The following is a 16,413-nucleotide window of genomic DNA, read 5'->3' on the forward strand; positions in this document are numbered from 1 at the left end:
GTTAGATATATGAGGATTTGAGCCTCGGGCATAATTGCGTTTGAATGAAAAACTGGAAATTTCACAATTTTATGTACAAACTATATAATGGTACTGTAAGTTGTGAGGGGGTGACATGCTCACTTTGCCATTTGCATATTTATATCGACCGTCCAAGACCTGTTTCCTGAAAAAAAGCAAAACTTCATTAATGTCATAACTTCCTTATTTTTCATCCGATTTCAGTCAAAATTGTGGTCGTTGAACTCATAATATTTTACTCTTTCTTTTATACCAGACTAACGTATATTTGGACTGGATTTCCCCTTTAAATTGAGAGACAGTTTACATTAGCTCAGCTATGACATCTGATTATCATCCACAGCTTAGATTTTTGGGAAATTGTCAAGGCTTGGCTGAGGAATCTTTTTTCCGCTTGGGAAAAAAAAAAATCTTGCATTGTTTACTAACGCTTGACTGCAGTGTCTGTCAACCCTGTCTGCCTCAGCAGAGGCTGATGTTTAGCTGTCTGTCGGATGGGACATCTTATTAACATTTATGGCTTCCTTCACACGCCGAGTCTCCCCCTCGCTATGCATGAGGGATAAAGTGTTAATTTGATCCTCGGTAATTAGAATGACCAGCAGAGATAATTATATTCTTTGTCATTCCCCAGAGACGTAACCAATGAATGGCTGTTACAATACCTACTAGTCGTTGTCTTTTAAATCATTTCACATCAAATGATGTCCACTAGTTTCATACACATACATGTAGAACATTGTATGTGTTGTACACACCATAAGTTCTGTTCTTTCTTCAGGATGATCTGTGCAGGAGAAACGCATACAGTCCTGTAATGCTAATATCTCACTCTACTATTTCTTTTTTATTTGTTTTGTGTTACTCTTTACATGATGACTGTTAATGTTATCATAGGGAGCATCAATGAAATGTAATGACTCTGACCCAGCTACAAATAGTGTCAGGTTATCATGTTCAATTTAAGAAGGATGAAAACTGTGAGTGTATTGCCAAGTAGTGGTAGGCAGAAGAATTATACTTTTTTTTTCTTCTTTACATCTCAATCTCAATAACAGATTGTGCAGACTTCAGTTGTGCAGACCAAAAAAATAAAAAAAAATAAAAATAAAAAGAGAGAGAGAGAGAGGGAGAGAGAGGGGAAAGAAAGAGTGATATATGAAGAAGTAAGCAGGATCATTTTACAATTCATTATCAGATTTTTTTTCAGTTGGATTATAACAACACATTAGACATGCCTTGCATTCCATGTTCCTGCTTCTTTAAGGATGTTTGTGTTTCCTTAACAACCTGCATTCTCACCCTGCATACATTTCCTCCATGTTGCCATAGAAACCAGTGGCAGGATGCATTCCTCCGGAGGACATTGGACTACCCGAGATCAAGGAGCCTCCTATTCCTCCCCAAAAGGACCACATACCTTTCTTTCTTAAAGGGTTACCACCAAGGTGAGCCACACATTATCCTTCTTCCAATCTTGTTGTGATCATATCCTGTTGCAGAACTGCCAACAAAAACATAATTATGCTTTCTGAAAATTTTCTCTTCAAATATGAAATTTGATGTAGCATGCATACACATTAAGAGATGATGAGCTTTTTTTCCCAGGTAGGCATGTGAAGTGTAATGTAACAATCATTGATGCGATAAAAAGATGGGTCTTTTTCATATTCCAGGCCAGAAAATAAGGATCATTATATGTTCCAAGAAAATGTCATCATTACTTTATATTGTTTAGCATGATTCTAAGGAAATACATTACAATGTACATATTTTTGTTTAATTTCATTATCTATGGACATGATGTCATGAACTCTGTCAAAACAGTTATCAGAATATCTTGTGTTAATCTCTGAAATATTGTGCAATTGATTTTGTTTTTCATTTTCTTTGACCAAGTATCATCTACAATATCAATGCTGTGAATATCTACATGTATGTGTATTGGATGCAACATAACATAAATGTATTGTCTGTTAAAATAGTCACTTTGTGTGTTGTGAATATCTGCATTTTGTGTATGTGTGTATGTGTGTGTTTGTAGGGTATGCATTTTTTTTTTTTTTTTTTTTTTTTGATAAGGGATATTTGTGTATTTTTGGAATCACCAGATGGCAGAACTGGGTGATCCGTGGGGCCGTGTCGTTCGCCATGGTGATATTCTACACTGTTGTCATCTACATGGGGCCTGTGGGTCTGACAGGACTGGTGAGAAAGAGATTTTTATCACAATTCTCATATTTTATGCAAGTCTTTCTTCCCGGGTGTGGAAGTGGAAGATGAACGATGAAAAAAAAATGGCCTGAAGCAAGAAGGCGATGACATGACATTTGCTCCTGCGACAATTGCTGCAGTCTTATTTTCTCCAAGGACTTGGGGTTAGGGTTAGGATTTTGACAGGGTTTTAGGTTTAGTTTGATTTGTGGATTGGGATTAGGGTTAGGGTTATGTTCGTGGGTAAAATTTATGTTCAGGCTTGAGTAGCATGCAGATATTTCATGGGAGCAATTGTCAACAGTGATGAGCAAATGTTATGGAACCGGTAGAGGCAGAGATATGTTTACATGTCATTTTGAAATATGTACTATCTACAGACACACACCTGTCATTACTACAATTGCTCTATTGCTATTGAAGCATAAATCTTTGGAGGGCCAAAGTGCACCAAGCCCTTACCCTTTTCATGAAAGAATTTGGAGGAACAGGGATTTTTGATTTGTAAGGGCACATACTGGCAACCTTGTGAAAAAAAAAAAGATTTCATAGGCAGATGAATTGTAGATACTGTTTCCTAGAAGAAGATATTTCCTGCATTGAAACTACCTGCGTGTGGGTATGTCACACAGTGTGGTGTGGTTATGCATCATAAGTTGTCATTTCTGTGCTGTAAAAATTACCTTGCCAGTCTCTGGAAGATGTTGGAAATATTGAACTAATGAATCTAAAACAAATTGATATTAAGCTAGCCCAGCATAATGTGATTTTAATATTAGAGAGTTTATTTGTTCCATATACAGATGTATATCAATATCACTGTAATATGTGCATTGCCTCGCTGGAGGCTGTTAGCATGATATGCGCAATGTTAAAGTTGTATATATGTAGCATGGTCTCATTCCACAATCATATAGAAAAAGGGGAAAATGTGTCATGGACAAAAAAGAAAAACATGCATTCTCCTTAAACATCTATTAACTTTTATTACTATTCTCCATTAGCATGATTATTCTATTGTACTTATGACACAAAAATAATTTCAGGTGTACCCCTTGAAGATGTCTTATTTCTTCTTCTTTTTTTGTGTGTGATATATTAGACCCAACACAGGAAATTTCATTTATGGTTTCTCCAAAAATGCAATTGTATCCTGTGAAATTTGTCATTGACTTCAAAGTCACAATATTTTAGATGTACTTTTAGCAAGTACATTTTCCAAATGTTGAGTTTGATGATTTGAATTCCATAGATCCTGTTGATTGAGGTGATGTGCTTCAAAGAGATCATCAGCATTGGTTATGCCGTCTACCGCACCCAGAACCTACCCTGGTTCCGCACCCTCAGCTGGTATTTCCTCCTCTGTGCCAACTACTTCGTCTACGGGCAGAGCGTCAAGGATTACTTTGGTATCGTCCTCAGAAGAGAGTTGGTAAGGCTGATTTAAAGGTTCCTTATTTGGTAGCAAAGATTTCTTGGTTTGATAGCCAAAGTACACACATCTATAAAACATTAGTATTCATAATTAGATACACTCACTGTCTTACTTTGAACAGTGATTGCTAATTTCAAATCTCAACTCACTTCTTAATATGGAATCTGGAGTTGTATATTTGCAGTGTTTTAGAAATATTTTGCTCATATATTATTCTGAAATGATAGTGTCTCTGTCCTCACATACTGCTCACAGAAATGAAATCAAATTTGATCAAAATAAATGGAAACATTGACACGATGGTTTTATCTTACATTCATGTTGAATGAAATCCAGTATATTGAAATGGCATAGGGTGAAGTCTTTTTGTTCAGACTTCATGTAATGCCTGTGTCAGGACAAGGTCATTAATCAATTGATGAATCATGAAACAGACATGGAAGCATGCAAGATGCCTGTTCTAGAATGAATTCCCTTGTTCTCAAGGTATTTCTGTCACAATATGACAGGCAGTAGAGACAAATCTGTAATACATGATTGTAGATGTTGAAGACTGAAAGGCCCGAATTCACGAAGGTAGTACAATCTTTGTCCAAGGTTTAAACCATGGACAAAGACCAGAGTAGTATGGGGCACCGAGTGTCTCATGGCCTATTTCATTACGAAATCAGTCATTTCGTCAACGAAATGACCATGTCGTTAACAAAATGACCATGTCGTTAACGAAATGATCATTTTGTAACGAAATAGGCCATGCAACACTTTAAGCGCCCCATACTGCTACAGTCTTTGTCCATGGTTTAAACCATGGACAAATATTGTACCACCTTTGTGAATTTGGGCCAAAGAGTCTGAAATTGTATGTATAAGAACTGCTTAATGAAGTGTTTTAATTTGTTTTCTTGCCATTCATGTAATGTTTCTTCTCTGTACAGGTGGCCCTGCAACCCTTTATTGACTATTACAGATTCATCTCATTTTGCCTCTATGTCTTGGGTAAGTAGTGGATTATAGATATGAAATGCAGAGAAAAATCACCTCTTGTGTTTTTGATATTTGATCCATAAAACACAGGAACTGTACATGCATGCATGTTGATGCCATCTGTAACCAGTACTGTACTCACCCATTTCAAACAATTGAGACCCTTTCAAAGTGACTTACTTTAAATGAGATATGATCAGGGTTTGATTTCACTGGCATTTCTGCCATTATTTTAGCTTTCCTGTTCCTTACGAGAACCTGGATACCAGGTTCCCAAAATCTAGACAAGAGTGCCTGCATTTGTGGCCTAAATTCATGTTTATTTGTGTTATGCTGCCCAGAAAAGTGGCTTTGATAGGAAGATTAAAGTTTGTTCTGTCAATATCAGTTTTCTTTCTGTATGAAAACGGTGTGTTTTGCGGTACTATTTGCCTTTTTCCCAATGTAGTGTGCTGTTCTTTTGCCATAAAACTTGTATGAAAATGTACATAGTGATCTAGGCTGAGATCAGTAGAAATGTGCTTTCGCTGACCCCCAGTCAGGTGCCTCTTCTGTGTAGAGCAAAGGAGCTTGTGAGCCCATCTGCGCACAGTCTATTCATACCTCGCACCCCATCGATATTTTCCTTTGTTTGAAGGCACATGTAGTTGACCTTGGAGAGGGGATACAAGTACCACTTGACTGCTTTCGCACAGTCAGATTACCTGTTGTGTCTGTTGACTTGCAAAAAGAATCTCATTTTAGGGGCAATTTAGGCTCTCGGAGGATTGCGGGAGGAACAGGTTAAGATAGTCAAAGTTATCATAGTGGTTCTCATTTGATCATCCTTTTTCTCATCCCGTCCCCCTTTTTGTCTCGCCCACCGGAGGTGAAGGCGAGACTAAGGGATCCAAATGGCGTCCGTCCGTCGTCCGTCCGTCGTCCGTCCGTCATCCGTCACAAATGTTAAAGTTTACCTGCAAGACTCTCTTATGATGCATAACTTGGCAACTGTTACAGCAATGGCAGTCACACTTGGGTGATAGAAGCACTAGGGGTATCTTCCTGTTATGTGTTGTCGGAGGTCATGTGATGATGTCAAAGGTCATTTGAGGTCATATATTGAAGAGTATGTGCAGGACTCTCTTTTCTATGTTAAAGTTTACCTGCAAGACTCTCTTTTGACAAATAACTTCACATAAGTTGCTGGATTACAGCCTAACTTGGGTCATAGATGCACTGGGGGTACCTTCATGTTATGGTGCCGTTGGAGGTTACAGGATAAGGTCAAAGGTCATTTGAGGTCATACGTTAAAGTTTACTTGCAATACTCTCTTATCACACGTAACGACACATGTTGCTACAATGGCAATCAAACTTGGGTGATGGATGCACTGGGGGTATCTTCATATTATGGTGCCGTAAGAGGTCACATGATAAGGTCAAAGGTCATTTGAGGTCATATGTTAAAGTTTACTTGCAAGACTGTCACAGACAGGGGTCAACAAACTTTTAGGGCCCAATGTTAAGTTTTTATGGCGCGTTTTGATTATGGCTCATAACTTTTGATCCCTAGGTCTGTTTGTGACCAAACTTGGATGGTAGATGTCCCTTGGGGAGGTGAAGGTCATCACAAGGTCAAAGGTCACATACAGGGGTCAACAAACTTTTAGGGCCCAATATTAAGTTTTTATGGCAAGTTTTGATTATGGCTCATAACTTTTGATCCCTTTGTCCCTTTGTGACCAAACTTGGATGGTAGATGTCCTTTGGGGAGGTGAAGGTCATCACAAGGTCAAAGGTCACAGACAGGGGTCAAGAAATTTTTAGGGCCCAAGCAATGTTAACTTTTTAAGGGCGCGTTTCGATTGTGGTTCAGAACTTTTGCTCCCTAAGTCCGTTTGTGACCAAACTTGGACGGTAGATGTCCCTTGGCGAATTAAAGGTCATCACAAGGTCAAAGTTCACAGAAAGGGGTCAACAAATTTTTAGGGCCCATTGTTTAGTTTTTCTGGCGCGTTTTGATTATGGCTCATAACTTTTGATCCCTTTGTCCGTTTGTGACCAAACTTTGGATGGTAGATGTCCCTCGGGGAGTTGAAGGTCACCACAAGGTCGAAGGTCATAGGCAGGTCAATGAACTTCTGGGAGTTAGAAAAATATTAATTTCTTGTACGCGAATAGGCGAGACACAATTTGGCACTTGCCTTGTTGCTTAGAAATAGATGTATGAGAATAATGATGGTTATTGGTAAATCTCAGTGCAGTTCAATGAAGTGAAGTATTTTACACCAAGTTTACCCAACACACATTGGAGAGGTACACAAGCAAATGATGGGATAATTATGCACATTGCGTGATTGAATTTCATAACATGATCCCTAAGGAAAGCAAAAATACAAAGGCACACATAAGCGCATGACCACTTTCACACAAACACCATGCACAAACTTATAGAAGGGATCGTATAGGTTTGGTTGAGAACTAACTTCAGGTTGCTGACATTTTTTTTTTTTTTGTGAGATAATGAGAAACCTCTTATGAAATATGAAAGAGCTCGTAATTCCGAGAGGGATTCAACGTTTATTTGATGAAAACTGGTTTTGAAATGGCTGAGACATCCAAAGTAGAGCAATCGTCATAAAAAGTGGCCCACTTTTATTAGGATCACTTTGTTTCACTTTCTTTTTGGATGTCTCAGCCATTCCAAAACCGATTTTCATCTAATGAATTTCCTCATCCCCACCAATACTATACCATTCCTTTAAAGTAGTAAAATGAAAAGAATTAACCAGTTCCCTTCCAGACTTTCAAATTCTCGTAGGCTTTGAACACACCTCTGAGGTTCCTGCAGTCAGTGGATTAAATTAGTGGTGGTCTCCAAACTATTCCTGTCAGCTCTTTCTTTCTACAAACAGATAGGCCAGGGAGTGGGGAAGCATTAGATATTAAAGGCCTTGTTTACCATTGGGAGTTGTGATTTCAAGATATCACATTTGATGCATATGTGTAGGTCTGTTGTGTCACAAAACATCCTACCATATAAAATTTTTGTAATAAAGCCTAAAATATAAGGAGATATCAGTATTTTTCTTAATAAAAACTGTAGATGGTTTAGTCTGGAAACATTTTTGTTATAAATATTGTTCACATTTTGTGTTTTTAACAATACTTAACATCGATAATACGGATTCAAATTTTTACAGTGGTTGTTTCTATCCCTAACTCACAATTTAGAACTATTTTAAAGAACCAATGCTGGGTGTTTGTTTCATCTGCAAATGGTAAATTATGCCTTTAAAATTCTTTGAGAATCTGCACTTTATTTCTCAGCATTGTCTACCTTTTTTCCATTGTAGGATTCATCATGTTTGTGCTGTCTCTTCAGAAGAAGCAGTACCTTGTGCAATTCACCTTGGTGAGTAAAGGCAGGCTTTACATGGAACACAGTTGGTTGAGAGTGTGATCCGTATTTCCTATCATTGGAAATGAGGTTGCTTTCCTGTGCGTGTATATATTTTCTCTTGCTTTAGTGTAACTGCAGACCCGTCAACTTCCAGTGTAAATCGTATGCTCTGATTTTGTCATTTGTATGGATTAGAATATATTCTCATATGTCTGTTATTAGTTCTCCACTCAGAGATATGTGCAACTACAGTCAACCTCGCCTCAGTCGAATCTATTTGGACTGAAGAAATAGCTTTGACTTGCAGTAAATTTGACTTATGAGGGGTTAAAATCAATAGAATATAAAGGGAAGAGGACTTCAAAAGACGTAGACAATAATTCAACTCATGGGAAGTCGACTTAAGCAAGGTTGACACTAAATGTTGTTCACTGATATCTTTAAATAGAATGAAATCATTTACTCCTACTGTCTTTCGAATAAGGGATTTTTTTTCTTGATCCTGTCGGCTATTTCAGGAACTGTTCAGGACAGTTTGATTTTGCCACAACACGCATTTCCCATAGACACCTGCCCAAAAATACTCGGGACTCGTCCTCAACGGGTTAATCACCTGATTACTGTTGCATGAAAGACCCGTCAGCGTGGGAAACATTGGTGGTCCAATTGAATTGATCTTCATGTGTTGCCCATTGGGGTATATTCGAAAACCAGGAATAGTTCCTTCAGCAAATTGTGCATTGAAGCATACACTCATTGGTAGTTGTGGACTCCAGTCGAGCTCCTTCTTCTGTGTTTACTTGCATAGAGATCTGTGATAAAGCTGTTCACAATCTTTACAGGGATTCTGGAATATATCCAAGCCAGGCCAGTCTTCCACTTCATGGTATCCCCACATTAAAGATAATGTAAAGGTTTGGTACCTCAAAAGTTTCCCTGAGTTTCCTTGTCTTAGTTTGTGTTTCGGGTTAAAGTACCTTTCATATAACTAACACTGTGAGACTTACTCACCCCAAAGTGCTCTCATGTCTTAGTAATCATGCAATAATGGTTTCGTACAATACGTGGATATTGATTGTCGCGGTACCGCGTTGAGTCAAACTAACGGCTCGTTCAAATTTTTCAGAGCCCGCTCAGCTCTGGTACGAAACCATTATTGCATGATTACTAAGACATGAGAGCACTTTTGGGCGAGTAATTCTCACAGTGTTAGTTATATGAAAGGTACTTTAACCTGAAAAAGAAACTAAGACAAGGAAACTCAGGGAAACTTTTAAGGTACCAAAACTTTATATTATCTTTAATGGGTCTATAAACTTTGTTTGAAGCGAAACCAAACTGAAGTAAAAAGCTAGACAACAAGATATGATGGCTGAATTCTGCTAGTACAGATGTCACTTTACCTCTAATATGGATCTGTTGTAGTCATGTGAGTACAAAGAAGACATAGATGAATGAAATCAAAGTTGTAATGGGTCTCTCATGTCATATGTTAAGAGTGAGTCTTGAATCTCAAGTTAATATTATGACCTGATGACCATTGTGTTTTCTTCCCTCCCAGTTTGGCTGGACCCACATAGCTCTGCTGATAGTGGTCACTCAGTCTAACCTCATTGTCCAGACTCTGTTTGAAGGGATGATCTGGTTCCTTGTCTCCACCACCTGCGTCATCTGTAATGACATCATGGCGTACATGTTTGGTAAGCACCACCCCACCTGATTTTCACTGGATAAGATAGGCCCTCACAAAAAAAAAAAAAAAAAAAAAAATCATTTGATAATCCTAAATCCTGAAATTGTATATAACTCTCATATTCCTTCAACATGTTAAACTATTGTTCCAAAGAATTCAGTAGTAGAGCTTATCAGCTTTACCATGTTAATTGTGTCAGACATTGTTCGACCTCTGGTAATTTGATAAAAAGTGGAGTCAGTATTTGTGATTCTTGAATGCATTTTTGGATATAGATAGTTTCTTTGCTGTGTTGTGCCCAGTACTGAGTTCAACTGAGCGAATAAGATTAACAGCTCCATTATGCATGGCAGTGTTTTAATAAAAACAAACAAGTTAATCCATAGGAAATGTATTAGTGACCGTAAATGGCAGGTGGCCACTATAGACAGGTGGCCGCCAAGGCAGGTTTGACTGTACATTGCTGTTTGATAATGGAGAACTCAGCTAAAATATCTATATATGTAGATATCTTGGTGTCCATTTTTTTCTTTTTTTTTTGACATTTTGTTCATGTGTTCTGTGTTTGCAGGTTTCTTCTTTGGTAGAACGTCACTGATCAAGCTCTCACCCAAGAAGACGTGGGAGGGTTTTATTGGTGCTCTGTTTTCAACTGTCATTTATGGCTTCTTTGTGAGTTGTGTTCTGATTCCTTTTTAAATTCCTTTTAAATACTTTTAAAGGCGCATAGTCCCGGTAGTGTAGAGGGCGCTGTTGATGATACTGCCGATCACCGTTAGCATTGATACGAAGATTACCGAAGTTGAGCTGTCATCAAGAGTAAAGTGCATAGGTGTTGCCAAGTAACGTTGCCTTCGTTGTCTTCTCTGCGCATCGCGCAGTCTGTAGTAATTATGCCAGGATGCGTGCATAAGTGCTTGTTATTATGACGTATCACAAAGAAGTTCGCTAAAGCTGTCATCCCCCTCAGCCGAATCATGAGCCAAACTGTGATCGAACCACTGACTACAGTGAATCAGACTTCTTGGGACTCGGGGAAGTGGGCCAAAGCGTAAGCGCTAAAGAGGAGTCGATAGCGTAGGTCTCTATAGGAAACTTGCGCCGTGCGCCCGCGTACGCATTTGACTAAAACACCGGGACCATGCACCTTTAAGAAAGTTCCTTGCCAGTGTGGTTTATTTAAGTATTGCATAACATCCTAAGCTGCAAATTAGTTTGCAGAACTTACTTCAATATCATGTTTCCCAAGTTTTGATAGGGCCATGAAAAATAATGGCTGTGTGCTGATTTCCTTCCATTTTCTGAATTTTCAACGAGAGATTGCAATTGCTTGTAGAGTTATGTGACAAATTAAATCAGCCTGCTCTACCTATTTGGCAGTGAGAAATGACATTAGTGTAAAGTTTAATTTGTCAACTCAAGCTATGTATTTGTAATCATCACTGTTTGCACCATTCATTACAATAAAGAACTGCTACTGTTGACTCAGAGTATTTTATTTTGTTTAAATCTGGGTCTTAGCTCACCCTGTTTGCCAAGTAGACGTAGATAGAGTAGTGGTAAATGTAACCCAATCTGTTTGATCTTTCCTCCTCTCCTTCCAGCTGGCTCGCTTTCTGGCTCAGTTTGAGTTCTTTGTTTGTCCAGCTGAAGTAAGTACTGTTGTGATCTGATTTTTCTGTGTTAAAAAAAAATGAGTAAAATGATTTGAGCTGTTGGGCAATTATGGTATACAAAAGCTATGTATGTTCAAGGGAAAGGGTATATGATATGATGTAGATACTCTAGTCCTTGAAACTGGTTAATGCGCATCTCATTTGTGACTATTTGTAAGGTTTCATATTGTTCGCAGTGCACACCAAGTATTTCCTACATTTTTGAAAGAATAGGAGTTGAAGTCATAGGTTATTTAGAGTTCTCATACTATTTGTGAGCACTGTAGTATTCATATTATTCAGATCAAAACAAACGTCTACCTTCACATGAGAATGAAGTGAATGTGTTCACAGTAATGTATATAAAGATTCTTTGGTATAGACCTCATAGACATAATTTTCAGGATAAAATCTTGACACTGGGCTGTTGATGACTGAGGTGAGAGGTTAGTGTCAAATTAACAGCTGTAGGTATTAGACTTGATTTACAGTGAGCTATACCTTGATGTAATATTTGAGGGTAGTTAACTTGTAATATCTTTTTTTCTTTTTCACAACGCTGTTTTTATTACTTAAAAGCATTAATACGCGTGTTTGCATGTGGAAGCATATCAAATGACTGTATTGATATAGATTTGTCCTTTGAGTCTAATCACTTGATATTTGCTGACCTTTTAACCTTTGACCCTCCAGTATGACCAAGAGAACATGGTGTTTGTAATGAGCTGTGAGCCCAGCTCCACATTCCAAGTGAGGGAGTACACTCTGCCTGGCTTCATGCAGAATGGTTTGAGTCTGGTGAGTTTCATTGGTCAGCCACTCAATGCCTTAGATTTGATAATCGCCATGGCAACTATTCATTTCTCTTCTAGTGTAATATATACACATTTCATGAAAGCTGCAAGCAATCAATTTGTAGATTTTATGTGTATATCTTAATAGTAAGAGCGGAAATGTATGTACAGCGAGTCTTTGTGAATCATTATGATGTTGTTTGTGTATATAGATGAGGTTACATCATCCAGGCATGATCTCTGGAATCCAATGAGAAAAAATTTTACAGTTTATTTATATTTCACAGATGAATAAAAGAAGATACTCAGTCACATATTATGCACATGTGTTTGTCAAAGGAGGAAATATCCTGCAAACAACCAACATGACAAGGGCATTACATCCGCAGAGGAATGTGAATTTTATACTTTGGTTTTCAGCATGGTCATGTAACATGATTGAAATTCTGCTTTTATGCATTATCAAGTATATCAGGGAAGCAGCAGTTAAACATTCCTCACATGATCTGGTCAAACTTTTTTTTTTAAGTACTGAGCCTGAGGAAACATCCTTAGTGCTAATGTAATACACAGAGATTCATATGTAAATCATAAGTTGGGTTCTATTAGTGAACAACTGAGGAGGCATTACCTGTGAAGAGTGCCAACCATAAGACCACACCCCCCTCTAATCTCTGCTTTACCCCCATGGACTGTTCTCCCTAGATTGGTCTCCACTGGGAGACAGTCAACCTGATGCCGTGCCAGCTCCACGCCCTCATCATAGCCCTCTTTGCCTCCCTAGTCAGTCCATTTGGAGGATTCTTTGCCAGCGGCTTCAAGAGAGCTTTCAAAATCAAGGTAAGAAGGTCTATGAGCATGAGGAATCATGGTTTGGTGATGCTGACACAATTACTTCATACATGAACACAGATTTATTATGAATACAGAGGACTTTTGTTATAATGAAGTCCTTGGGACTGACAGTTTTTTCTGTTATAACAAAGTTTCGTTAGAACCGAACAAATAAACAATAGAAAACATAGAGTGGATAATTTTGCGACCTGAATTTTTACTTCATTGTATCTGGAATTTCATTTTAACCATGCTCGTTATAATGGGAGTGCATTGTATAGAGAAATCTGTGACTCTGTATAAAACTTTGCATGACGTACTCAAATATATTTCCTAATGATGAGAAGTTTAATGCAGTAATTGATACAGATCTGACTGGATGAGTAGCTGAATAGTATGATCAATAAATGTATCAATGGATGACAGGTCAAATTTGTGTGGCATTTTGATGTCATTTTAAGCTGTGGTATACATGCGCATGACATAATCAAGTCCTCAAAACAGCTTCAGACAGAGGTATGACATTTTCTCTGCATTTACTTACATATTTACTCCTCTCCATGCGTGTTCATATGCATATAGTTGAAATCTTTGTACAAGTGAAGAGTAAAGAAAGGAGAGTTATGATCCTATACTATGAAATGTTATCTTGACATTTTTCACACTAAACCTTTTCATTTGTACCGATTAAAAATCATATGTCAATGCACATGAAACATGCTGTACACTCAACTTTAACTAGGAATGGTTCTATGTATGTTCAAGTTTGGACCATAGCAGTGTGATAGATTCAGTGTTTCGTGCAGCCTCAACCTTTATCTTTCATCAATTCTTTCAAACACAGATCTGTCAGGTAGGTTTACAACCCATGACTGATTGCTATTTAGCTACTAGGAGGTCGAGGTTTGAGTCCAAGTTGAGTATTATGTGCAAGATTTTTATCATGGCTACTACTGAAACACTGAATAATCAGTGCCTTTTTTAGTTGACAAAGGGCAATTTGTCAATCAGTTGTAATTTTCTTTTCATTTTGCTCAGGACTTTGGAGATGTGTTTCCAGGGCATGGTGGTATCATGGACAGATTTGACTGTCAGTTCCTCATGGCATCATTCCTCTACGTTTACATCCAGACGTTCCTCAAGTGAGTAGACAAAGTGGGCGTGACCACACACTAGCTGCAGTCATACTTGCAAAAATTTTGTGAAGTTCCCAAAGTTTTGCCAGTGTGATTGCAAACTTCCCAAAAACTTCTTGCAGAACTTCTCACAAAAATGTCCACTCAATGTAGGGAAATTTCCTGAACTCCCAGAAATCTTCTCAAAGTTTGTGAAGTCTGAACGCTTGCAGCTGAAACTTCGTGCAGTTTGTCATATGACCAGCCTGTTTGTGATGCTTCTGAAGCACTCATTTGGATGTTAATGTGTGCATTGTCGAACAATCACAAGCTGTAAAGACAGGGCACGCTTTCTTCTTTGTTGCACATGCGCACCAGTGACCCTGACTTTAAGAACGGAAAATTTGAGAAGTTTGGCTGCGCTTGTGAATGGACGAGCAAACTTCGCAACGACTTCTGTTTTGCCAGTGTGATTGTGGCTAATGAGTGTTTCTGTCCTCCTATCAGGAGACACTCTCCTAATATATGGAGAGATTGGTGACCGACCCCATACAATGCTGCAGACCTGTAGATAATTCAGCCATTTCTAAGATAACACAGATATGACACAGAATCCAGACAGGGTTTTTGCTGTCAAAAAGTCTGTTACAAAATTTAAACTAAAGTTTTTGCAGATAGAGATTTATAGATCACTGATATTCTTTTTAGACATATAGTTATGAGCTATCATGGCCCCATCATTTCATCTATTTCTTTTATTTAACAACAAAAAAGAAGAAATATATATTTGTTTTTATTCTAGGGGGTATGGGAATTATCTTTGATACATCACATAACAAGGCTCCACACAAGTTTCTTGGGAGTGGCCCATTTTAGCAACCAAATCATAAAATTTTATTTGTTTGGTGGCCCAACAAGTGACATTTGGCGCCACCAAAATTTATCAATTCTTAGATAATGGTGGCCTGACATCTATTTCTAGTGGCCCGGGGCCACCAGGCCACTGCTAATGTTGAGCCTTACATACACCCATGTTTTGTTACTCATGACAGCTTATCATTTAAGAGTGTTTTGGGATAAAATAGTTATTTAATAATGTTATGCATTCTATCATCATGGCTCTTGTTATTATCGGTATTGTTACTCATGTTGTCTTCGTTTTCAGAACTGCCAACCCACAGAAACTCACCCAACAGATTCTGCAGCTCTCCCCAGATGAGCAGCTCAACATCTTCAACCAGCTGCAGGAACAGTTACAGAAGAGAGGTCTCCTGCAGGGCTGAGAGGCAGGGCTGTCCTGCTAGCTGTAAGGCAGCAACCACGGGAGGAGCAGCAAAGTCTGTGAAAAGGTCAAAGGTGACAGGTCAAAGGTGCACAAGCTGTGTCAGTGGGTACTCCACAAGTAGACTAGTCTAGATCTATGTGTGTTGTCCAAGAGCAAAAGATGACTGTCAACGGATGTGGGAATGTGTAAATATAATTTGTCTGATGCCACTAAGATAAAAGTACTGTGCATGCCAGAGCCTGTGCTGTAGAAGTAGAGGTTCTGCCAGTGTTATATTACAGATGTATCAATGTGTACTTGAAGCCATGTACATGTTTTTGCAAAGCTATATTACGCAGGCCTTCACGACAGGATGGTCAGGTGTGTTTGGTGGAAAACGTGACGTAGTTGTTGAAGCTACTCAGTATTAACCGTGCCAGGTGGAAAACGTTGTGGTGCCCCAGCCGCAACGAAACATCGTCCAAACAACATTAGGGACATCAAACAGCAACATGTCTCTTGGTGCAATATGGGTGTTGAATTGTGTGAGAATGGCCTCTTTGAACAGCGAGTCAATAAACTCATTATGGATCTTTTCTTTTTTTCTTTTTATTTTGATTTTTTCATCAGCTAAAAATTTTGTTTGATGTCAGTTGCTCAGAAATCCACTTGGATTTTGTGTTTACACTTGCTATGTAGCCCTAATAACTACTTGGTATTGCAGAAAGCAATAAGTGAGTGAAATAGTGACGTAGCAATGTGTTATACATCAATGCACCTGTCATTCCTTAAAGCACGTATTTAGGGTCTCCCATAAAAAAAATAATAATAAAAAATAAATAAAAAGGCCATCTCAAAGGAACTGACCAATTTCCCACTTCAGTTATCTTTCATTCTAGTCATGCTTGTGGAATTATGATTAGGAAAGGTTGAGTTTCTGATGTTATGGTAATTATTTTAATTGGATTTCAGGATTTCTTTGTTACCACTCAGGGTTTAATTTACTTTACAGGCTGTTA

At 38.3% G+C, this 16,413-nt stretch overlaps 1 protein-coding gene across 1 annotated transcript in view; it reads left to right on the forward strand.

The window, feature by feature from the left end:
* The window catches only part of LOC139731281 (phosphatidate cytidylyltransferase 2-like), a 29,872-nt gene extending 13,792 nt beyond the window's left edge, over positions 1 to 16,080 (forward strand). Inside the window, exons 2-13 of the mRNA XM_071642168.1 lie at positions 1,354 to 1,469; positions 2,133 to 2,229; positions 3,488 to 3,667; positions 4,606 to 4,666; positions 7,993 to 8,051; positions 9,601 to 9,739; positions 10,304 to 10,404; positions 11,337 to 11,384; positions 12,081 to 12,185; positions 12,887 to 13,021; positions 14,054 to 14,157; positions 15,296 to 16,080. Coding sequence (XP_071498269.1) covers positions 1,354 to 1,469; positions 2,133 to 2,229; positions 3,488 to 3,667; positions 4,606 to 4,666; positions 7,993 to 8,051; positions 9,601 to 9,739; positions 10,304 to 10,404; positions 11,337 to 11,384; positions 12,081 to 12,185; positions 12,887 to 13,021; positions 14,054 to 14,157; positions 15,296 to 15,413 — 1,263 coding nt within the window. The 3' untranslated portion in view covers positions 15,414 to 16,080. The remainder of the gene's footprint in view (positions 1 to 1,353; positions 1,470 to 2,132; positions 2,230 to 3,487; positions 3,668 to 4,605; positions 4,667 to 7,992; positions 8,052 to 9,600; positions 9,740 to 10,303; positions 10,405 to 11,336; positions 11,385 to 12,080; positions 12,186 to 12,886; positions 13,022 to 14,053; positions 14,158 to 15,295) is intronic.
* The last annotated feature ends 333 nt before the right edge of the window (positions 16,081 to 16,413 follow it).

This window comes from Diadema antillarum, unplaced genomic scaffold (assembly GCF_040938485.1).
Source record: "Diadema antillarum isolate AM-2024a unplaced genomic scaffold, OU_Dant_1.0 seq00000368_RagTag, whole genome shotgun sequence".
In the NCBI taxonomy this organism is placed as follows: Eukaryota; Metazoa; Echinodermata; class Echinoidea; order Diadematoida; family Diadematidae; genus Diadema; species Diadema antillarum.